General features: G+C 50.6%; 1 protein-coding gene across 1 annotated transcript; it reads right to left on the reverse strand.

Moving 5' to 3' along the window:
* Positions 1–652: 652 nt before the first annotated feature.
* Positions 653–22,910, reverse strand: SLC4A8 (solute carrier family 4, sodium bicarbonate cotransporter, member 8). The gene is made up of 24 exons (XM_010005826.1): positions 22,823–22,910; positions 21,493–21,627; positions 20,913–21,048; positions 20,556–20,716; positions 19,445–19,630; positions 19,039–19,127; positions 18,749–18,906; positions 18,305–18,392; positions 17,739–17,885; positions 17,489–17,580; positions 15,252–15,426; positions 14,999–15,132; positions 13,729–13,974; positions 13,521–13,626; positions 12,435–12,596; positions 11,596–11,709; positions 11,080–11,241; positions 10,268–10,519; positions 9,420–9,488; positions 8,711–8,884; positions 8,487–8,624; positions 7,980–8,077; positions 7,306–7,382; positions 653–750 (listed from the first exon to the last, which is right to left on the reverse strand). Exons 2-24 carry the CDS (start codon positions 21,596–21,598, stop codon positions 653–655), a joined length of 3,168 nt encoding a protein of 1,055 aa, XP_010004128.1. The 5' UTR covers positions 21,599–21,627; positions 22,823–22,910.
* Between the last annotated feature and the right edge of the window lie 426 nt (positions 22,911–23,336).

Consider the following 23,336-nt stretch of genomic DNA (forward strand, 5'->3'; position numbering starts at 1 on the left):
AGCAGACATCCCTGCAAAACTATTGTCCTTGCCCTGATGAGTTCCAGATGTTCCTCCAGCTCTTGAGAGGAGCCTCTGTGTCCCATTGGGAAAAGCACTGACCCAGATCTGCAGCTGCCCACGGTGCCTCCTGTCACCCCCACGTGGAAGAAACGATGGTGAATGGCCCCAGTTTTGGATCTGGCCATGGGGAACAAGCCCAGGCTTGGATCACCATATATCTGTCCAGCTGAGGAGCTGTGTCCTCAACCTCCCACTGCAGAAAGCAGCAGCTTGGGTACCCAAATGCTTCTTTGACTTTTTTTTTTTTTGCTTTTTCTTTTTTCTTAATGTTTTTCAACTCAAACCAAAGGTGTTTGAAAGGACAGAGACATCATTTCTCCATGCAGGAGGCACTGTGGCAATAAGAGGCCAGGTCACCTGAAAATGGGAAACCAACAGGTCATTCCTTTGGCCCAAGAAGTGGAAAAAAACCAGAAAAGATCAGACAAATGGCATCAACAACCAAAAAAACCCTTGCACCAAAGACGTAAGCTGAAAAATGTGGCAACAACTGTATTTTTTGCAACAGCCCCACCTAAAAAATCGTGTAATGATTCATGATGACCCATCCAGCTGCAAACAGGAGCACCAGTGACCTACCTGTCAGCTTTTAGCATCCTGCTAACAAGCTTAAAAGCCCTGGGAAGGAGTTGGGTTCAGCCACAACCAGCTCGAAGGAAGAAAATAGGATCTTGCTTTTAGCAGATCGCTTGGCTGTACAGAAGGTAAGTGCCTTTTCCTCTTCTCTTTACCACCAGTCTCTGAAGAAATTAAACCAGAGGAATGTAAGTGCTGGGGGACAGGAAACCTCGAGTCTGATTTTCAGGAAATAAAGCAAGGGGGTTGGTGTTTTACTCCCCCTGAACTGCAAATGCATCCAGCAAAGGTAAGAAATGTGAAACTCTAATTAATCAACTCTTCAGAGAGCTGCTTTGCTGGGAAAGCTCTCCAGCATTCTGGTGATAAGCTGAAGCCAGAAATATTGCTCCTAGATAGAAAAGAGGAGGATTGTGATCAAGTTTATTGCAGTGAGTTATATCTTTGGGTGATACAAACCTGTTCCTGTGGCTGTGTGTGCCTGCACCTAAGCCACAGTAGATGTGCTGACAGGTGATTGTGAAGATCCAGTTTTCATAGGTACCATCAAAATGCTGCCAAGACACTGGGAAGGAGGTTGACTGATGCTGGATTTGTTCTGTGCACAGGCTGGGGGGGTGCAGTGGTGATTGCAGCACCTAGTGTTTCTATCTTGACTTCTGCCTTCCCCAGGGAGCCGGATGCTGAGCACGGGGTGTCTGTGCCTCTCGGGGCTGGTGCTGGCCCTGCTGATCCCTGCCGGGTGGCAGGTGGGCCCCAAGGACTCAGCTGCCACGTCCAGGTAGGAGGTGTTGGCAGAACTGGCCTGGGCAGGGGCTGTTGGAGCTCAGCCCTCCTGTTCTTGCTGCTGCAAGTCCCTTCCCAGCTCTGGGGCAGCCCCACTGCTGCCCTGTGCCTCTTGTATTTACCCAGCTGAGCTGCCCCCCAGCAGCCCAGGGATGTTGTCATGTGCCCCCCAGGATTTCTCATCTGTGTCAGACCAGGGACAGGCACAGGGACATGGTGGGGCAGAGCCAGGATGGGTGATGCTCTGGCCATGGGGCTGAACCCTGCACCCATGGCTGGTGGGAAGAAAACCCTTTGGGGTCCTTCTGTCAGGTGAAGGTAAGGGAGGGAACCCCAACATCAGCTCTTCTGGAGCTGGCAGAGGTTGATCTAAACCTCGAGGTAGCCCCTTGTTCCTTCCCAGGGACTCAGGTGGAGGCACAAACCCACAGCAGCTGAGCAAGACATGGAGCAGACAACATGGGCCAGGATATTATATTATATATATATTGCTTGTCGTCAGGAACAGCCCTGGCCAGGCAAGGCAGAACACCCTGAAACTGAACATGATTTTATGTATTATTGTAGCTTTTCTAGAGGCTGCTGCACACAGTAAAGTACTTTACAGAACACAACCTCTGGGCACCTCCTGCAGGGAGGATGCAGGATGCCACGAAGTGCATTGAACCTTATATTCTTGCCCCATCCTTTCCTCCCAAGCAGATGGCAGGAATATGAGTCCCAAAGTGCCCAAAGCTTCGTGTCCAACATCAAGCGACACTCGGAAGGGACTTTCACCAGTGATTTCACCCGTTACCTGGACAAGATGAAGGCCAAGGACTTCGTGCACTGGCTCATCAACACCAAGCAGTACAGGTACCAATGGGGAGGGCAATTGGACCAGGCTGGGAAAGAACCTCCCACCATGCTTCAAGTTCCCTAACCCAGTGGAAAATTCACTTTTGGAAGTTTTCTCTCCATGTGTTTTCCTGTTTTCAGCAGCTCCTCAAAGAGGTACATGAAGGAGGAGCCCCCCAGCAACCCCTTCCCAGCCATGTTCCCACCACTCACGTAAGTCATCCCAAAGGGCAAACACTGTGAACTAAAACTGCACAAATGAATCATTTCAAAACAAGGGCACAAAGAAGCAGGTTTGGTGCAGAGAGCAGCTCCCTAGGCCTGACATTGCTGCTCATTTTTGCTGACTCAGCTGACTTCCCTGATGTTTACTTGTCATAAAACAAGGAAAATTAAGCTATTTGCAGTGGGGAGGTAATAATTTCTGAAAGGGAAACCTGGTGGTTTTTCTCACCATGTTTTGCACTTCATTTCAACATTATGATGGTGGGATCATGTGCATTTATAGGAGATATTATAACACTTTGTCCTCCTCAAAGCAAAGCAATCATAGAATGGTTTTGGTTGGAAGGGACGTTAAAGCTCATCTAGATCCAACCCCCCCTGCATGGGCAGGGACACCTCCCACCAGCCCAGGCTGCTCCAGCCCCATCCAACCTGCCCTTCAACACCCCCAGGGATGGGGCAGCCACAGCTTCCCTGGGCAACCTGGGCCAGGGTCTCACCACCCTCACACTTATTTCCTCCTCATGTCCAACCTAAATCTCCCCTCTCCAAGACCGTTGCTCCTTTGCAAACAAAAAACTCGCCACCGCAGTCTCAAAGCTCCTAAACTGATTCTAGGAGGAATTTCTATTCCATTAAGCTGTTTGATGTTTCTTTGCTTTTTAATTTTAAGGTACAATTAAATGGCAGATCAAGGCCTGGGCTTTCCAGCAGCATCAGCCTGGGGACCTCGGATCCCTGCGGATACTCCACGGGAAGGATTTATCCATCCCACACAGCCATGTTAACCCTTCAGTGCTTCCCAGTCACTTCCCCCTCAAATCCTCACCTGTGGATCAGCTTTCCCTTCAAACCTGGACTTCCCCAGCTTCATTTTCTCTGTAACAGGGAGATCAGCTTTCCCTTCAAACCTGGACATCTCCAGCTTTATCTTCTCTGTAACGGCTCCTGTGGCGCTGCAGATCCTGGGGCTTTCCTGACATCTTTAATAAAACCTTTGCTAAATCCAGGAGCTGATTCCTGATGCCTCCAACCCTTCCAGGCATCCAGTTGGGATCCCATGTGCTGCTGGTCCTGGGGGATTTTTGATCCCTGTGCTTTGCCCCACAGCTTGGCTTATGTGCCCTGTTTTTGGGTTCAATTCCTTGAGTTTTAGGTAAAAGGGCACTAGGGAGCCTGCTTGACCTCCCAGCCCTGTACAGAGGGGATTTGGGAAGAAATTTCAATACATATATACACACATATATATATATGAAAGATAACTAGTGCCTCTCTGGATTGAATTCTGATTAATTGTATTGCAAATGGTCTGAAAAAAACCCTGTAAAACACAGGGAGGAGGAACTGCTCACTCTGGATGGGGCAACTTCTCCCTTCTGCCAGCACCTTCATCCCCTCAGTCCCATTCCAGAACTCCCTGCACACCCCAGGGTCTGGGAGAGGTGACATGTCCCCTCCTTCCTGCCACACAATTACTTGCAGAGAAAAATAAAAAGCATTCATTATAATCGAATTATCATTAAAGTATTATCATCAAATTATTAATCATTAATTATTTTAATTAACACATTTTGAAATGAAACCTGATTTTTTTAAAGAGACAACCAAAACCCCACAACCCCCTCATTTCAAATCTTTCCCCACCCAACTGCTTCCTGACCCAAAGCCCCAGGGAGATGGATTCCCCCCCAGGATCAGCTCTACCCACTGCCCCCAGCACCTCCAAAACCCCCTTAAAAAGCTCCAGAGACGCTTCCAACTCCTCCCCCCCCCAACCCTGCAAAAGGCACCCGAGTGGCACAGGGAGACAATCAAGCCTTTTATTGTGTTGTTTTCCCATTACATTCAGTGGTCAACAAGAGAAAAACCAGTGACAGAGGCAGCAACACGTCACAGACGAGACACACGACGCGGGTTCCTGACGGAAGTTCCACAGAAGGAACCCCAAAGAAATCTGATTTAAAAAAGAAACAAGACACAAACACACAAAGATTCGAAGTGATCAGTAACACAGATTCGCTTGGCGGATGGTTTTCCTCCCCCCCCCCCTCAGTTTTATTTACAACACAGAGCGTTTCCAAACTAGATCATCTCTTACAATAAAATAAATATTATTTCAGCGTCTCCGAAACAAAAATAGTTTTTGTATTTCTACATGTAGAGTGCTGGGGATAAAACATAGCAGGGGGGGAAATAAAATGATAACAATTTAAAAAAAAAGTGCCAGCACCTTATTTCTTACCTTTGTCCATCATCCCCCCTCCCACTTTCCACCCACTTAATTTTAGGAAACTTCTTTTGAAGGGTCTGACGGGGGATTCAGGAGCTGTTTTAAGGCACCAAAGAAGAGGAAAACACCCAGCACCCATCCCACATCCATGGGGAGGGGCTTTGCTGCCAACTAAAGCATTGTGGGTCACTCCAAGGATTATTTTTTTTAAGTCCTAAAGCAAATCCAGGAAATATTTTTAGAGGTTTTTCCTTCCTCCCCCCACCCCCCAACCCTGCCATATAATTTTCCTTGTACAGGGAAATATTAAATCCTCCCAAAATATGGTTTTGTCTCTGACATACAAAGGGGGAGGCAGCCACAGCACAGGGTCTCACAGCCAGTCTGGGGGGTTCCAACCACATTTTTGGATGGCCCAGAGTCCTGACTCTGGTCAAGCAAGACCTTGGGTCTCATTGAATTTAAAAAAAATACTACTAAAGAAAGAAAAAAGCCTAGCCCTGTAAATAGCAAAAACAAAGTTTCACATGGAAAAGAGGGCTGTGCTGGGGCAACGCTGAGGGAGCCTGGTTTGCTTTTTAAATAAGTAACTGCCAAAGCTTTGCAGCCCCCAAAGCCTGGGGAGATGTGGACCCTGGGGAGCTGGACCCTGCCTGCTCCTCACCAGCCACAGGGAGTTTCTTTCTCCCTTCCTGAGCTGCAGAGATGCCAGGCATGTGCTGAAAACAATCCCACCCTCTGGCCCTGGTCCCTGCCAGAAGGGAGCAGAGTCCAGCCCAGCTCTCTCCTCTTACACATAGGAAAATGAAAAAGGAAGAACAGAATTAGAATAACTCCATCTCAGAGGCAGGGCAGCAATGGGACTGGTACCACAAACACCAGCTCCAGGGGCACTAAGGAAGGAAGGCAGCATCGACAGGATGTGCTTGGCCATCACAGCAGCAAGAAAACCCAGGCTCTGAACCCTCCCTTTCCTCCAAGCCTTTTGTTTTTTGCCTACCCCCCCTTCCTCAGAAAAGCTAAACCATTTTCCTCCCCCTCCAACAGTCACCACATCATGCTGGCAACAGTCAAACCCCAGCCCCAAAAATGTGCCACTTCCATCCTTACACAGCAACTTCATCTTTTCTTTTCCCCATTTGCAAGGCGCAACAATTTGCCCTCGTCATTTTGGGTTGGTTGAACACAAGAAAATGCTCCTGCAGGGGCTGGGCTGAGCCAACAGCAGGAGGATCCCTGTGCCTGTCCCAGCCAGGCAGGGGGCACCGGCTGCACACACCAAGAGCCTGGAGCAGGTGCTGAGCCCACAGCAAGGTGGAGGGTTGCAAGGGGCCTTTTTCTTCTGGGTTGCTCTCTCCACTAGGCTCCACAGCCACCTGACCCAACCGCATGTGCCCGGGGTGACACAGCAGCCCAACAACCCCCCAGAACGTGAAGAGAACCTGAAAATCATCTCTGCTTAACAGCTTCTTCCTGCAAAGCAGCAGGGGAAGCAAGAAGGACAAGGCATCTTCCTACTTTCCTCCTGATTCATCCCCACCCTGTGAGAGAAAAGACTTGGCAAGGACAGGGGTGAAGAATAAACTGCCCAGAGTCTCAGGGAGGTAAGAGGAAGGAAAGTGGAAGAACAAGGGAGGGAGCCCAGAGACACAGAGCCCCTGGCCTCGCCTGGCTGCTCCATGGCTCTGCATTCAAGGTTAAGTGCCCCCTCATACTCAGGTGACAGGCAGGGGACACAAAGGTGGGAATTCTGCATTTTGCAGCTCCCAGGCTGACAGCAGAGCCAAAACAAAAACCAAAAAGTGCTGTAAAACTGGAGTGCAGGGAGCAAATGCTTTTCCTTCACCTTAGCCCAACTGCTGGGACGCTCCCTCTTGCTGCCCTGGTACCAGTGAGACACCCACGAGTGGATTCAAGCCAGGGCCCCAGTCCAGACCAAAAAAAATAACCTGGTCATGATGAAGAAGAAAGTGGAGAATGCATCAAATATAACAGAAAAATAATGTTGTACATTCAGAGTTTATATTTGGGAAAAAGAAAAAGGAGAGGAGGAATTAAGAGGTTGAAAAGCCAGCACTGAATGCTAAAGCCCCTCTACCACTACAGAACTGCAACAACACACGCACGTACACATGGAGGCTTCACAACACCCAGCTCCCACTGCCTGGGATGTGCACCTCAGTTTGCTGGTCTAGAGATACCAAATGCCTGAAGCACACCGAGGGAACTGAAAACATCTCATGGCTTTAATGGGAATCCTCCAGCTGAACAAAAGTGGTTTCTCCCCGTGTCTGCGTTGGCACATCCCTGAGTCACCTTCTCACTCCTCTCTTTCAAAGTCAAGGTTCCTAAACATGAAAACTAGGGGAAGAAAAAGACAAAAAGAGGGAGATCCTCATCAATGGAAGACCTGCCAGGTCCTGCTGACCCAGCCCCATTCGTGGCACCAGCTGGTACAGAGGAGCTGGCTGCACAGCATCGCCAGCCAGAGCAGGGAACGGCGTGGGCTCGAGGCATCGCCTGCAGAGAAGCAGGGTCATGGCCACGTGCAATCCTTTACCTCTTTGCTCCCCAGATTCAGAGGGTCTCTGTGTTCATAGTGAGAGCTTTCCACACGGTTGTTTTTGCCATTTCATCTGAGATATTGATGTCAGAAGGATCAGCCCTGCAACAAAGAGGTTACACAGCAATCTGCAATGGTGGGAACTGACGATGCCAACAGCATTTTCATCAGCAAGAGGAACAGGGGGGGCCTGGACCAGTAAAGATCAGCATCAGCACAGGGGGTTTTGCTGGATTAAGAGTTCTGGGAGGACATCCAAACAGCTCGTGCTGTTGTGTAGCCCTGGAGTGGGCTCTTAAGGCACAGATCAGTCCTGCAACTCCTCATTTTTAAGTATGAGGATCTCCAGCTACTGTAAAGTCACTAATGATGCAAGTTTTGGGGGTCAAACATGAGTTGTGCAGCCAATCTGCTTGGGGTCAGAGCTCTGCCAACACCTGCATCCCTGCCTGTAAGCTTGATTCTCCCACAAAGCTGACTGCTCATTTCAATGGGATGGTCAATAAAGAGGCCAGATTGGATGGGGCTTGGAGCAACCTGGTCTAGTGGGAGGTGTCTCTGCCCATGCAGGGGGGTTGGAATTAGATTATCTTTAAGGTTTCCAACCCAAATCATTCTATGATTCTTTGAAGTAGAGAAAATTGTGCCAGACACCTTAAAACTCATCTTGCTGGGGCCCAGCACTTGGTGAGGCTTTACCTGTCACTGCTTTGCTTTGGGGTATCCAAGTCACTGCTCTTCCTCAGCCTCAGCTGAACTGAATTTGCAGCAGCAGCTTCCATCATCTTCTGGGACTCCTGATGGAAAAGGGACAAATCAAGTTCTTGGTCTTTGATCAAGATAGAGAAAAACTAAACACACAGCAAGGACATTGGCTGCTGCCCTCTCCTTCTAACCCATGGCAGCTTTGGCTGTTACTGCAGCAGGTAAAGGTCTTCCACTCCCAAGATTTTTTGTGGGGGTTGAAAACACCACTATAAGCAATTATTTCCATCATCATCATTATCTTTATTATAAATTATCCATTTAAAAAATTATACCTCTATTCAAGTGTTAAGCTCACTGCTACTTCAGGGAAGAAAGGTTACAGAGTGAGACCCAGGCCACCAGCATCTGATCTTCCCCCGACATTTAAAGACAAACTGTGATAGACAAACAGACAATCTCACAGCCCAAGGGAGATGTCCACCCCACAGAAAGTTTTACCTCTTCTTCTTTGGCTTGATTTTTGGCATCATCCAGCTTCTTCTTCTTGCTTTCTGGCATAAGGTCATCCAGAAAGCTGAGCTCTCGTTTGGAGAAGCAGAAATCCATCACTTTCCGGACAAAAACAAGAGCCAAAACCTTCACACGTAAGAAGGAAGAGACAGTGAGGCCTGAGATGATGCTACATCTCAACCCCAACATCTCACTGCCCAACCAGCTCTTACCATCATGGGGAAGATGATGGCAGCACGGGATGCTTTGATGGCCCAGAGCAGGACAAGGCAGAACAGCTGGATCATGGTGAAGAGATGCACCTTCCGCAAGGGGACGTGCCGCAGGTAGATGAAATCTGGCTGGTGTTTCGCCGGCATCCAAAACAGCTTCAAGCGATCAAAGAACTGCAAAATGAAAGTGGAAAGTTGCCACCTGGGGCCCGTGGAAGGTTTCTGACCCTGTTGAGATGTGGAGGGAGTTTCCAGGATGCAGGCTGCAATGAGAAATCCTGGATCTCACTGCGTTCCCCTGGGGAGCAGCACCCATTTCCCTGTCGCTCCACCTATAAATCAGGTTGCCCATGGGTGCTGCCCACCCAATTGCAATTGCCCCACATTGTTCTATAATCAGCATTTCTTGGCCCACTGAATCCCCCAGCCAGGATTCCCACCAGTGCCAGAACCTACCTTCCATTTGCACCCAATCCCCCATCCTCACATAACCAAACACTGACCTGCCCTAATCCATGAAACAGAGAGTGCTCTCTGGGCTGCCCAGCCCCATAAACCTCCTGTGCCTCCACCAATCTTTGTCTTCTACAAATTATTTCCATTTCTTTCTCCCAGAGAGGCTTTTTCCCACACCACTGCTTTGCTCCTGCTTCCACAGAGCTGAAATACCAGGGAGCAGACATGCTGCACCCTGGAAAAGAGGCCGTACCTGAATTCCTTTGAGCGACGACGCACCCATGTAGAGAAAGACCCCGTAAAGCACAGGCATGGGGATAAACTGGAACAAAAAGAATGTCATCATTTCTGGTTCTAAATTGCATTTTCAGGATCACCACTCTCTTCTACAGTCACTGCCTAAAACTGCCAAAAGCTTTCCAGTTTCCACAAGGTTTGAGACGTGTCAGATTTTAACCAGGAGGAATTTTGTGCGTGTGAGGGACTTGATGCTCTGCATTCGGCTGAACATTTGAGTAACACTTCATCAGAATAATCCTATTTCCCAGAAAGGTTGGAGGAAAAAGAGGTGATTTCACCCATGCTCTCCTATGTCACGTTCTGCAATGGCAGGAAAACACCTCAAGACATTCTTGTGGCATCACACAAAGTGACACATCTCCTTCTACCCAGAGCTGAGATAACTTTGTGGGAGGAACATGGGACGAAGCCCATGGGGATGATTCCAGTGTGTTCAGCTCCTGGAAACGGCTGTTCTGAGGCACTTGGGGGAGCAAATTGCAACAGATCAGGTGCTGCCAGTTTTAAAGAGAGGAGATGTACTGTTCTGAATATGCTTCATTAAACCCCATGAATGTGGGTGAGCCAACAGACCCCTGAAGATTCAAGCAGTTGTGTTGCTCACTTGCCTCAAACATCCAAACTGGGGGCTGAGGGTCTGGAAAGGGCAACCAAGCCTGGTTCCCACTGTGGGTCAAGCCCCAAGGTTTGGGATCACCTCCTCCTCTGCTCACTACTACTCAGGCCTGGAGAGATGAGACTATTTTTGTGTAACGTCCCAGAAACCTCACCCTTGTTGGGTGTTTTGTATTTCCCTCTTACCTTTAGCACAGAAGTGAAGAAGACAGAGCAGCCCATGAGCACAAAGATCATAAGGCCAGTGACTCTCTGCTCTCGTATCCCCAGAAACTTGCGTTGTTCTCCTGGAGCTGAGCATGTGGACTCTACTTTGAGGCTATTCACGTGGGTGATGGACAGGACAGTGGCAGCCACAAACCAGGGCATTCCCATCACAGAGCACACGCCCAGCATCACAGACACCAGGAAAAGGTCCAGGTGGTACCCACATCCTTTCTGCAGGAAAGAAACAAGAACCAGAGAGCATCCTGCTGCACAAGAGTGAGGACCACGTCACAAGTGAGAATCCAACCCTACTTGTGTGCGAGTCAACTTCTTGGCAATTTAAAACAAGAATTGGAAATAAATGTGTCCAGTCTTCGTGCAAGCACCTTGCATGAAAATCTGGCAGGAGTTCAGACAAAGGGTTTTTTTGTGATATCTGGTTCTCTGAAAAAAAACAACCCACTGTTTGCCACTTGCAAGTAGGATGTGACTCTGAGTTACTCCTGGCAGCACATCCAAATTATTTGTTCCCCCAACTGCTGCTGACATTTTGAAACAGAAACACAATTCTCTACTGCTCTAAAATGAATTTGCTGCTCTGAAAGACTCCTCATCTGAACTCCCCTGGTATTTGCTCCCTATGTCCTCAGTAATCCAGGACAGCATCCTGACACACAGCCCGACACAGCCCCAAACCAATGCCTGCAGAAAGCATTTGGAGTAGGAGCTTCTCCCCATACCTGCAGCCTGGAGTGGGTTGGGGGATGGGGTCATGTCTTGCAGCCCCTCACCTTCAGTTTGTGCTCGTTCCTGTTCACAATAACAGCAGTGATCTGCTGGTCCATGAATATCAAGATGGTGCAGAGCAGGGCTGGGATGAGCGCAGCCAACACCGTCCACCAAGGGTTGGGTCCTATGGGGCTGATGACCCACCCACGGTCGTCTCTGGTGGGCTGCAGCAAAGCACACACAGCAGCATCACTGCCCAGCCCGCCCACCTCACTGGCCTTGATTTTCCCCTGCATTCCTGTGTCAGAGCATATCCAGCCCTGGCTCCACATCACCCTCTCCTGCAGGACTCAGAGTCCTCCTTGCAAGCACCTACAGATACTTCTCCCACAGGTATCTAGTTTTGGGGCTTGCTCCTAGTTTCCAGAGGGAAACGATGCACTTGGAAGTGGAAGAGGAGATGGTCACACCACAATCTCTCCCAGGCTCAGCCCTGTCCTGCCCTGGTGTCACCTTGAGGCATCACCAGGAACACAAGCATGGGGTGAAACCCACTCCAGGCCAAACACCCCCATTACCTTGAACACATGGGGGACCTGGAGCTTCGGTGATGGGATCCCAATCATCAAGTCAATGAGCACCATGAAGACAATGGTGAGGAAAACACCAAAGTCACTTACTGTGGACCGCACCTGGGGCAAGAAACCAGAGCTGAAAGGGGCACCACAAACGGGGCCATGACACGAGATGGGAAAGTGAGGGACAGCAACAACATCAGGGCTGGGTAACAAAATCCCATTGCTCTGAGGAAATGCAGCCAAATCCCTTGGTTAGATACTGTTGCTGTGTTTGTCCCTGTGAGATCTCATGTTAGACTTTAAAAAAACATTTAACTAGGTGGAAAAGGTCTGGTTTAATTCAGACCTTAAAAAATATTCAAAACCAAGGAAGCAGAATGTCTGCCATGACAGCCACATTCACAGGCTGGACTTGATAATCTCAAAGGTCTTTTCCAAAGCAAATGGTTCTATGATACCTCAGCTAAAATGGGACTGAGGCACCGTTTGTTCCTCAAAAGGAAGAAACTGTGTCCTTTTCTATGGCAGCTCCTCATTTGAATCAACTTTCCCCTTGAGAACTTAATGCACAGGAGGGGTAAAAAATCAACCACTTTGGAAGACCTGATTTCCCACTGAGCAAAACATCACTCTGGGCAGGTGTTGAGGCAGGTGGAAAATCCTGATTGTTTTGCACTCATGCAAATGAGTGAGGGACACCCAAACTGAAGGAGAGCTTGGCCTTCAAAGTCAACATTTCCCAGCTTGACCAAGTCATGGCAAACACTGCTTAGTGCTCCAGGAAAGCCATTTTGGGAAATGAGTGTGGAGTCTGCTGCTGGTCAGCATCTTCTACCTACTCTGGTTGGGAAGTAACGGCTGGTTTTAAACTTCTTCAATAAGCCCGACAGGACAAAGGTGGAGAAGAAGAGGATGCAGCACCAGAAGAGGACATTAGGTGTGTAGGGGCCATTGTGTCCACAGGCAGGTCCTTGAAACTCTCCATGCAAATACCGACATTCCTGGAGAAACAGAGGTCAGGACACAAAGGCAGAGCATGTGCAGCAAGGAAGCCCTGGATAACCAGGGGGGTTTGAGGATCTTGGTCCAAGGTCCATCACCTTGTGACCGCTGCTGCTGATGGAGATTCATATTTAATGAGCAGCAGCAGCTGAACAAGTGACACGTTGAACCACTCAGAGGAGAGCAGAGGGTGATGGGAAGACCACAGCACAGACCCACAGCACATCCTCCACTTGAGTGGTGAGTGAGTGTGGCTGAAGAAGACACCAGAGGGGAAGAAGAGGCTGGGAACTCTTGGGGATAGAGGAAGAGGCAAACGGGAAGGACTAAGACAAATGTGACAGGAGACAAATCATCCATCCCAGCAGAGGTCTCACAGGACTCATTCCCACTCCTCCAGGGGATAAGGAGGGGGGATGGAGAGGGGATGAAGATGTCTCTAGGAGCCATCCCATCCCATGCTTGGGCTCTGCTTCCAGCCCCAGAGGCTACTCATACATACACCTTTCTGCCTGCACTACAGACAGCACTGAGCAAGCAAGCAAGGCCTGGAGTTATTAGGAACCCATTAAGGAAGCCAATTACTAGCTTCAAGCATGAATTGAAGTCCTCCAACAGCTACAGCAATCAAACCACCCCCTTCACCTTCCTGCCAGTCACAAGTACTGTCCTGCAGCCAGGTTGAGGAGGACAGTTACTACCCATGATGTTGGGGACCAGGTGGACTGGACAAGGTGGACTCTCCTTCCCATGACCAAGCTGGTTAAACCCACACATAAGATTTCAGCAGCACCTTTTCACAGCAGCACCAGCAGGGTTTGAAGCCCACCACCCCCTGAAGGGCTCTGAGTTCTGCACCATGCAAATGCCCCTGGACCCCGTGGCTGCAGCAGGAGGAGGAGGCAGTGGCTCGGGGCACTTACAGTCACCGTGAGGTTTTCCCAAGCGATGTCAGACACGTTGATCTTTTTGCTGCCCCAAAACTTCAGGGTTTCGTTGCTGGGATGGGTGGGGGCCTCACACTTACAGCTGGGAGGAGAGAAGCCAAGCCAGGGGTAAGGGAAGGGCGATGAGGGGCAGCCCTGAGCCCCTGCCAAGGGGCAGCGGCGTTTTAGGAGGAAAAAAACCCACTAGTAGATGGTGAGGAAGTCGAGCTTGCTGTGCATGTGCACAGGGTAGACCTCTCGCAGGTGAATCAGCTTCTCCAGAGCCTCATAGATGAAGATGATGCAGATGAGGGAGGCGAAGGCTTCTTCGGTGAAGCGGGTGATGTAGCACACCAAGCAGCTGGCATCCGTGGCCACCAGCACCAGGCAGAAGAAGGCTGTCCAGAGCCCAATGCACCCCCGCAGAGAGAGGTAGGACAGCGTGTAGTCCCTGGGGAGCCAAACAAACCACAGGGTGGGAAGGCCAGTGAGAGAGGCTCCCAGCCCAGCCCTCCTCTGGGGAAAACTGGGAGCAACCCAGGAGCCTGAGGAGGCTGAGGATGGTAAATGCGGTTCCCACGCTCTGCGACAGACAGTCTGTGGTGCAGGGTGGAGGAAGAGAGGCCCATTATTTAATTATCATTATTTAACAGTTATGGCCCATCCCTGGAGGTCTTCAAGACCAGGTTGAACGGGGCCTTGAGCAACCTGATCTAGTGAGAGGTGTCTTTGCCCATGCAGGGGGGTTGGATCTAGATGATCTTTAAGGTCCCTTCCAACCCAAATCTTTCTATGATTCTATGACTTCTCTGTGTTGACACCTGATTGAGGTCAGGTCCCTGTTGTGGCAGGTGGTGTCCTCCTGCATGACCCTGATGCCCTCACACCCAAACCAGCTGGTTTTGCAGCCAGTCACCTGCTGCCAGCAAGTTGGGGCTTAAGAATAAATTGAACTGCAATTAGGGTGGTTCACCTCATATCAAAGTCATCACAGCTAAAGGACTATCATGGAAAATACCTGTTGCACATGAAAAACTCCTACTTTTTAAAGAAAAAAATCGTCAACACGTAAAATATTTCAGAAAAAAACTATTTGGCTATTTTGGCAAAATGTATTTTCACTTTCAGCACAACTCAGGCCTGGTTTGTTATTCAGAGGGAAGCAAAACCTCCCTCACTCCCAAACCACAGGGATTTGTCTCATCTTCCTTGTGCAGCCTATTTTGGCCATCCACATCTTGGTGGTTTCTCCTTCTCCTTGCTTTAATCCTAAAACCCCCAAACAGCCCTATCCATCCTTCAGAGACCAAAGGCTCTTGCACCATCACATGCTAAAGCACCAGCATGCCATGGCTGTGACACAGAAGACAACTTTAACAACCACCACTAAGAAAAAATACAAGAAAACCCATCTTTTCTCCATCCCTGCCTTCTTCTGAAGGTTCTCAGCACCCAGCCATGGCAGCCAGCCTTACTTGCAGAATTTGTAGAGGATTTTCTCAAACACAAGGATGGGCCCAGTGCTGCCCAGGATGGTGAGAGGTTGGCCAGCAAAGAGGGAGAACACCACGCCAGTCATGGATGCACCCAGCAGTGACTCCATGGCACTCTGTCCAGGGGAGAGAGGCCACAGTGAGTAAACAAAGCATTAGGAGAAAAAAAACAAACAAACCCAAAGTCACTTCAGAAGGGACTTTTGCAGGAGTGTTTTTCCCCCACCCCACTCACTATGTGGCCATCGGTCGCCTCCCCCAGCAGCCCCCCAAAGGTGATGACAGGGGACATGCAGGCACAGTAGAGGAAGAGGAAGGAGGCCAGACACTGCAGGTTCAGACCATCCCGAAAGTCACTCCAGAACCATGGGGCCTTCCTCTTCACATCCAGGATCAAACCTCCAAAGAGCCTGGAGGAAGGAAAGGATCATAGAATTACAGAATCATCCTGGTTGGAAGGAACCTTGAAGATCATCAACTCCAATCATAACCTAATTCCCCCTACCATAACCTAATTTACCCGTTCAGTGCTTAAATCATGTCCCTAAGCACTATATCTACATTTCTTTTAAACACTTCCCTGGGCTGCCTGTTCCACTGTCCAACCATTCTTTGGGTAAAGAAATTCTTTCTAATCTCCAGTCCAAACCTCCCTTGGTGCAGCTTCAGGCCATTTCCTCTTGTCCTGTCCTTATTCACTTGAGAGAAGAGCCCAATTCCCACCTCCCTACAACCTCCTTTCAGGCAGCTGTAGAGGGCAATGAGGTCTCCCCTCAGCCTCCTCTACTCCAAACTAAACAATCCCAGTTCCCTCAGCCTCTCCTCACAGGACTTTTCTCTGGACCTTTCACCAGCTTGGTAAAACACAGGTTGTTCTCCTGGAAGAGCACATTGAATTTTCTTTGCTGCAGAAGTTCAATAACTGGAACAGAAGAGCTTTCCTGGCTGAAAAGAAGCCATCTTCTCCCATTTTACAGCCAGTAGAAACCAAAGCACATGAACAAGTCAGAGAATCATAGAATCCCAGACTGGTTTGGGTTGGAAAGAACCTTAGAGATCATTCAGTCCCACCCCCTGCATGGGCAGGGACACCTCCCACCAGCCCAGGCTGCTCCAAGCCCCATCCAACCTGCCCTTCAACACTCCCAGGGATGGGGCAGCCACAGCTTCCCTGGGCAACCTGGGCCAGGCTCTCACCACCCTCACAGGGAAGAATTTCTTCCTCAGATCTCACCTCAATCTCCCTCTTCCAGTTTTAATCCATCCCCCCTTGTCCTCTCACTCCCTGCCCTTGTCCCAGGTCCCTCCCCAGCTTTCCTGGAGTCCCTTCAGGCACTGGAAGCTGCTCTGAGGTCTCCCTGGAGCTTCTCCTCTCCAGGCTGGACACTCCACCTCTCCCAGCCTGTTTCCAGAGCAGAGCTGCTCCAGCCCTTGGAGGAGGCTCCTGTGGGAAGCTGCTGGAAGATCTCCCAGCTCCAATTCTTGCCCCACCTCTGGCCAAGGCCAAGACCATCAGGGAAGCTGGATGTGCTTCTGTGATTAAAACCTTCAAAGAGGGGAAAGGAACTGCTGTAAGACCTGAGGGAGAGGGGCAGGGGAGAGCAGTGCTGAGCAGAGATACCGAGGGAGTGAGGAAGAAGAGGGAGGAGGTGTCCAAGCAGAAGTTCCCCTGCAGCCCATGGTGACATGGGAGCTGAGCCCTGCAGCCCACAGAGGACCATGGTGGGGCAGATGTGGATCTGCAGCCCATGAAGGACCATGGTGGGGCAGATGTGGATCTGCAGCCATGGAGGACCCCACACCAGGGGAGGTGTCTGTTCCCAAGGCAGCCCATGACTCTGTGGGCAGCCCAGGCTGGATCATCTCCTGAGGGGCTGCACCTGGTGGGAGGGACTCATGTCAGAGGGTTGGTGAAGGACCCTCTCCCATGGGAGGGACCCGTGGAGGAGCAGAGGAAGGCTGTGAGGAGTCTTCCCCTTGAGGAGGAAGGAGCAGCAGAATCAATGTGTGATGAACTGATCCTAAGCCCCGACTCCCTGTCCCCCTGTGCTGTGGGGGGAGGAGGTGGAGAAATGGGGAGGGAAGTAATTTGGGAGGGGTGGGGGAAGGTATTTAAGATTGGGTCTTGTTGTCTCTTTCTCCTGTTCTGATAAATTCAATTGGTTTTGCTTTTTTTTTCTCCCCAGGTTGAGTCTGTTTTGCCCATGACCATAACTGGTGAGTGGACCCCCCCTGTCCTTGTCTCCATCCATGAGTTTTTAGTCGGATGTTCCCTCCCCTGCCCTGCAGTGGGAGGAGGGATGAGTGCTGGGTGGTGTCCCCTCCGCCGCGACACCAGCCCCGGGGACCAAGCTGCTTCAGTGGAGCCCCTTCCCTGAGCCAACTCACCCCAGAAACCTGCTGGAAGGCAAGGTGCACGCTCAGCTTTCAGAGGCAGACCAGAAACAAACCCCAAACTCTTAAAGCTCACACCTTCCCGTCCGCTCCAGCTCCGGCCCGCTGTGCTTCTCGGGCTTCCTGTGCGCGGCGCCGTCGTCCAGAGCTCCCGGCATCTTCCTTTTCTCCTGCTCCAACAGAGAAAAGATCAAAGACACGGATAGGCAACCAGGGGCTGCTTGTGCTTCTGCTCTGTGGGTACAGGACGATGTCAAAGCGGGACCAGGTGAGGGACCCTGGGCAGCAGCCCCAGCCCTGTTGGTCCCTCCATCCCTGCAGCGCCCACCTGCGAGGGGACGTTTTTCGGGGGCTCAATCCGGATCGATGGGTCCCACTCTCCTGGTGGCAACACTGTCACCTGGTCCAGGAACTCGTCGATGCCAGCCACGAGGTCAGCCCGGTTCTTGCCTTTATAGGCAACGTCATGGAACACCTGCCAAGAGGACAACCCCACCTTGGATCTCCCAAGCGGTGCAATAAGTTCTGGGCTAAATGTAAGATGATTTTCCCCAAATTTCCTCCCAGAACTGACAGGAGATATTGCCCCAAAAAGAAAAATCTGTGCAGCACGGTACTTGTAACCATCTGCACAAGGTCCCATTCCCTGGGGAGACCCTGGTGAGAAGGGGAGAAGACCCTGGGGAGAAGGGCAAGGAGCAGGATGCACCCAGGTGGGATTTCAGCCCCCACGACATGGAGTGATGGAAAACCACGTGTTTGCTTTGAGGGGAAAGGTGGGGTTGGCTGTTTGGAGAGCTGCGGGCAGCCGGGACAGCAACTCCTCCTCCTCACTGCTACAGGGAGGGGGAAGACAGCCAGCAATGACCAGGGAGATCTCTTATCTCATCACACCTCATCCGTCATGATAGTAGCCATGGACCTGCCAATCTCATGGTACTGATGGGCTTTTCCTCCTGGTCCAAGCAAAACAAACAGGAACCTGAGTGAGAAAAACAAAATGAGAGAGAAGAACACGTCCATGCTCAAAGGGCACCAAGGAAATTCCCGGGAGCTCCCACCCCAGGGCACGGATCCAGAGGGGACACGCAGGCTCACTGACTCCTCTGATTAATTTGAAATTCATCAAAACTGATGGCACGTTGGGCCAACTTCCACTAAAATTGGCCAATGGGTTTAAAAGCTACAGCAGGGAAGGGAGAAGCAAAGGTGAGGAGATGAGGGTGGAGGAAACATGCCTGCTCCCATTGGCCTTGCTCCCTCGGGATGCCAAACTGATGCAATTTGATGGTTTGTTGGGGTTTTTTGAAATAAAAACTTTGTGGTTCTCATTTGGACCTTGTTGGGATGGGAACTTCGGTCATGCCCGGGAGGAGGACAGCCGGGGTCAGGCGGACAAAGGCCACAATGGGCTGGTGAAGGAAATCCAGCTCTCCTACGAGCACGTTGGAAGCTTCAGCCCCGGTGGGAATTTTCTTCATGAAGTGCAGCTCCGCCTGGGCAGGACAAGTGACTTTCAGGCAGTTACCAGAAAAGCAAAGCCCACAGCACTTTGCAGGATGCTCTGCAGCCAAGTTTGCAAGAGCAAATCTGGCCCTGAAGGCCTAAGAATGCAACGAGTGTCCCACCTTGCTTAAATCCATTGCACCAGCTTCCTGGTTCAGCCCATTTTTAGCTTCTGTGGTGGTGGGAGAAGGATGAGGGGTGAGTGTTTGGGCTGGTAAGAAAAAAAAAGACAATCAGAAAGATGGGCAAGGAGTAACTGGGATCCTTTTCCTCTGCCAGGACAAGCCTAATGGGGCCAAGCCCTGCAGGACCCCTCCCCTGGTGCCAAAGCCCTGCAGGAACTTTTATCTGGTGCTAAAACCATGCAGGAACCCTTCCTTGGTGCTGAAGCCATGCAAGAACCCTCCCCTGGTGCCAAAGCCCTTCAGGAACCTTTCCCTGATGGCAAAGCCCTGCAGGAGCTCTCCTCTGGTGCCAAAACCCTGCAGGAACCCTCCCTTGGTGCCAAAGCCCTGCAGGACCCCTCACCTGGCTTGTCAAGGTGGTGCAGGTCTGATTGCTTCTTGCTCACATCAGCAAACGAGCGGACGATGGGGAGAAGGTTTCTTTTCTTCTCATGCTGGTGATGATGCTTCTTCAAAAGAACTTCCCGGACTTTGGTCCGCACGTGTTCATCGAACTCTGCAGACTGTTCTTGTTGGCCCAGGATCATGTCTGGGGGTAGCAGAGGGAAATGAAGCTGTCAAAGCAGAAATCCCCCAGGTTTGATCCCCACAGCTCCCGGGAAAGGCTGCTCCACACAGGATAACTTAACACGGGCTCAGCCTGGCTTAGACAAGACATTTTAATACAGTTCAGCCTTCGCAGCAAAAGCAAGACTTTTCTTTTGCTAAAAAAACACCATCAAAGTGTTTATTCATTATTCTGATAAGATAATTATTCCCCACTCTAACAAAGGCAATCTCCTTGCCCCATCTGTCCTTCCTGTCTGCTCTACACCTTTAACCAAATCAGAAGCCATCTAGAGCAGAGACTTTCCCAGAGTTTCCTTGGCCCATCAACTGCAACTTGCTGAGTCCAGAGAGAAACATGCTAAGAACAGCCCTGACTGCTCCAGCTCTTGAAAGGGCTGAATGGAGACCTGCCAGTCAAAGACCATTTCTCCAAAGCTGCTTTTTCAGTTAACTTATCTTCCCCACCAAAACACACTGCTTGCTCCTCTGCCAGACAAACTCTGCCTTTGAAAGTTTTGACTCCTGCATGTTCAGACAAAACAAACATAAAAAGAATGTGAGGAAACAGCTTGTAATAAATGCTTTATTTAAGGAGGTTCAGCTCTTCTGCAGATATTGTCTAAGAGCCTCCTAAGCCCTGACACACACGCTCCCTTCTGCCTCCAGAATATTCTCTAACCCCTTCTTGAACTGCACAGATTCCTTTCTAAAGGATCCTCTCACGGAAGAAAAAGCTGGTGCGACAGTCGCAAGCCCAGCCTACACCCCAAACCAACTCAAGACTTCAAATCCCAGCAGGATTTCTGGAAAAGGACCCCCCTTTGGGGCAGGGAGTGATTTGGGAGGGAAGGGCAGGGCGGTGAGACGAGCTCAGCCCGTCCCGAGGGCCGCGGCGCCCGCGGTACCTGCGATCTCCTCGATGCTGTTGGCACAGACGTCCAGCAGCACCGTCCCGTTGATGATGCAGCTCCGCAGCTCGAAGAGGCTGTGCAGGGACAGGGTGGCCACGTAGGGTTTGCTCCAGCGCTCACCACCGTCCTCCACATCCTCCTCAAACTTCAGCCACCTGCGGAAATCGGGCGCCATCAGCCCCATCGCAAGAAAACCATCCCAGCTCTGCAACCCCTTTGACAGAGCTGCAGGGGCAAGAGGAGAAGGCTCCTCAGACCAGCACCTGCAGATGCTAAACCTTCACATCCCAGAGAGTGGAAAGCAGAGCCCAAGGGGACTCCTCTCCCACTGCAGGCAGAAGCAGGATTTACCTTGCTGTTTCCTTCCACTCAGCACCTTCGTCGTCTTTCATGCAGATCTCATCCAGTTGGGTGAACAAGTCATGGGGGACGTGCTGCTCGTCCTCCTCGGTCCCGAGGATGAACTGCACCCGCTGGGACGGGGTGTCTTGGGGCAGAAGACAAAGTCCTGTCCCATTACCATGCCTGAACATGGCCCGTCACACTCACACACCAAGGGGACATCTGACTGGCACTAGTTCAGCCAGAAATATCAGGCTGACCCTGCTGCCCTGGCTCTGTCTGGGCTCCCACAGAGCATCTATTCCACCTCTGCATAAGGAGAGGCTGCTTTCCTTCCTTGTTTCCCTTCTTAAAACCAGGAACCAAAAGTCATTATGCCTTAAAAAACTGTGAAAACCTGTGAAATTCTGGGAAAAGGGGGTTTTGCTAAATAACACCACTTTCCCTGGCAAGAACAGCGAGTCATTCTGTGGGAAACCGTTCTTCTTCTTCCCTACATACGTCTAAACAGTTTCCCACACACTGCAACTGGCCACATGGACCTGCTTGCAGAATACCCCAGCAGAGCCTCAAGGAGTTTGGGACTTACAGTGGTAGCCCTGCTCTGCTGGGGCTGGGTCCTTCTCCCGGTCCCGCTTCCGATGCCTCTGGCCGTGGGGCCGGTGGTGCCGGTGGCTCTGCCGCGCCAGGGGCATCCGCACGCCCACGTACAGGGTCCGGTGGCCTGTGACAAAGCAGCAGGTGCAGCACGTGGGGCACTGCAGCAATGGGTGGCATGGCCGGTGCCTCACTGAGCCAAATCTCAGGAGAAACACCAACTTCTCTTCATTGTCCTCACAGAATCACGGAATATTAGGGATTGGAAGGGACTCCAAAGATCATCGAGTCCAATCCCTCTGCCAGAGCAGGACCAAAAAAACACACACAACTAGGGCAGGTCACTCAGAAAGGCATCCAGACAGGTCTGGAAAGTCTCCAGAGAAGGAGGCTCCACAGCTTCTCTGGGCAGCCTGTCCCAGGGCTCTACCACCCTCACAGGACACAAGTTCTTCCTCATCTGGAGGTGGAACTTCCTGGGCTCCAGTTTGGATCCATTGCCCCTCATCCCATCACAGGGCACAAGTGACAAGAACTTGTCCCTGCCTTCTTGATGCCCTCATGTATTTATGGACATTAATTAGATCCCCCCTCAGTCTTCTCCTCTCCAGGCTGAACAGCCCCAGGTATCTCAGCCTTTCCTCCTCAGGCAGGTGTTCCAGCCCCTTCATCATCCTGGTAGCCTCCCTTGGACTCTCTCAAGTACATCTCCATCCCTCTGGAACTGGGGAGCCCAGAACTGGACACAACACTCCAAGTTAGGACCTTCTGTTGCCAAGCCAATTTTACTCAAACTTCACCAAAAAAACGAGCAACAAGTGACAGCTCTGGGTCATCTAACAGTGCCCTCTGACAGCATCAAACCTCTTCTCAAGCTCCAGCTTCAGCTGGACAATGCTCAGACTTGCTCATTAAGCAGTGACAGAAGGCAATTATTTTTACAATCTTTGAAAGGCAGGAGGCAACAGGATCAAATCAGTCCCATGATAATGAACTTCAGAACAAAAAAGGAAAATAACAGCCCCATCAAATTACTCTCCTGACTTCTCCAGAGCCAGGAGCAGCCTCTTGGAGAAAACAAGCATGAATTATTCCGCCCCAGGGCTAAAACTCATGCCGTGGCCTCTGCAGGGCCTCTTCCCCTCTGTTTAAAAGCTGTAATATTTAAAAATGTGAAAGTAACTGTGCTGCTTTATGAAGCAGCACAGCACATTTTGCTGCACATGATGTGACACTGGCCAAGGGATGTTGTGGGGGCTTTGTGTGGTGGGAAAACACGTGGGGCCGGTTGCTTCTCTACCTGGATCTCAGCAGAGACTCACCTTCCAGCTCCTCCTTCTCATAGTGAATATTGACAACATTGCTTGTTCTTCCCCGGTCAATCACAGCCTCCTCATCATGTCTCTGGTTAGCAAGGAGAAGGTGAAAGTTGGGGTTGGGTGTACAGAGCTCCCCTATGTCCTTCCTGACCACCATCCACCCCGTGTCCACACCAGACCACCAGCATCATGCCTCCATGTGCCTCCTCCTCCAGGCACGGCCCCAAAAACATGCACTTGTAGGAGGTTTTTTCCTCCTGTACCCACATAAAACAGCCCGTATCATCACCTATATTGTATACAATAGGAGTTGAGAAGTATTTACTACAGGGGGCAGAGAGCTGAGTGTTTCAGACAAAAAAAAGGAAAAAAAAAAAAGCAGCAAAGCAGCCTCCTGCTTTGCTCCTGAGGTTTCTTTCAAAAGAAAAAAAAAAAAAAAAAAAGGAAAAAGGAGGTATTTCCAAACTGAAAAAACCCCAAACCTGTCCTTTTGATCCCAGCGAGTTTCAGTCTCCAA

Source organism: Chaetura pelagica, unplaced genomic scaffold (genome assembly GCF_000747805.2).
Source record: "Chaetura pelagica isolate M959 unplaced genomic scaffold, ChaPel_1.0 scaffold861, whole genome shotgun sequence".
Lineage (NCBI taxonomy): Eukaryota > Metazoa > Chordata > Aves > Apodiformes > Apodidae > Chaetura > Chaetura pelagica.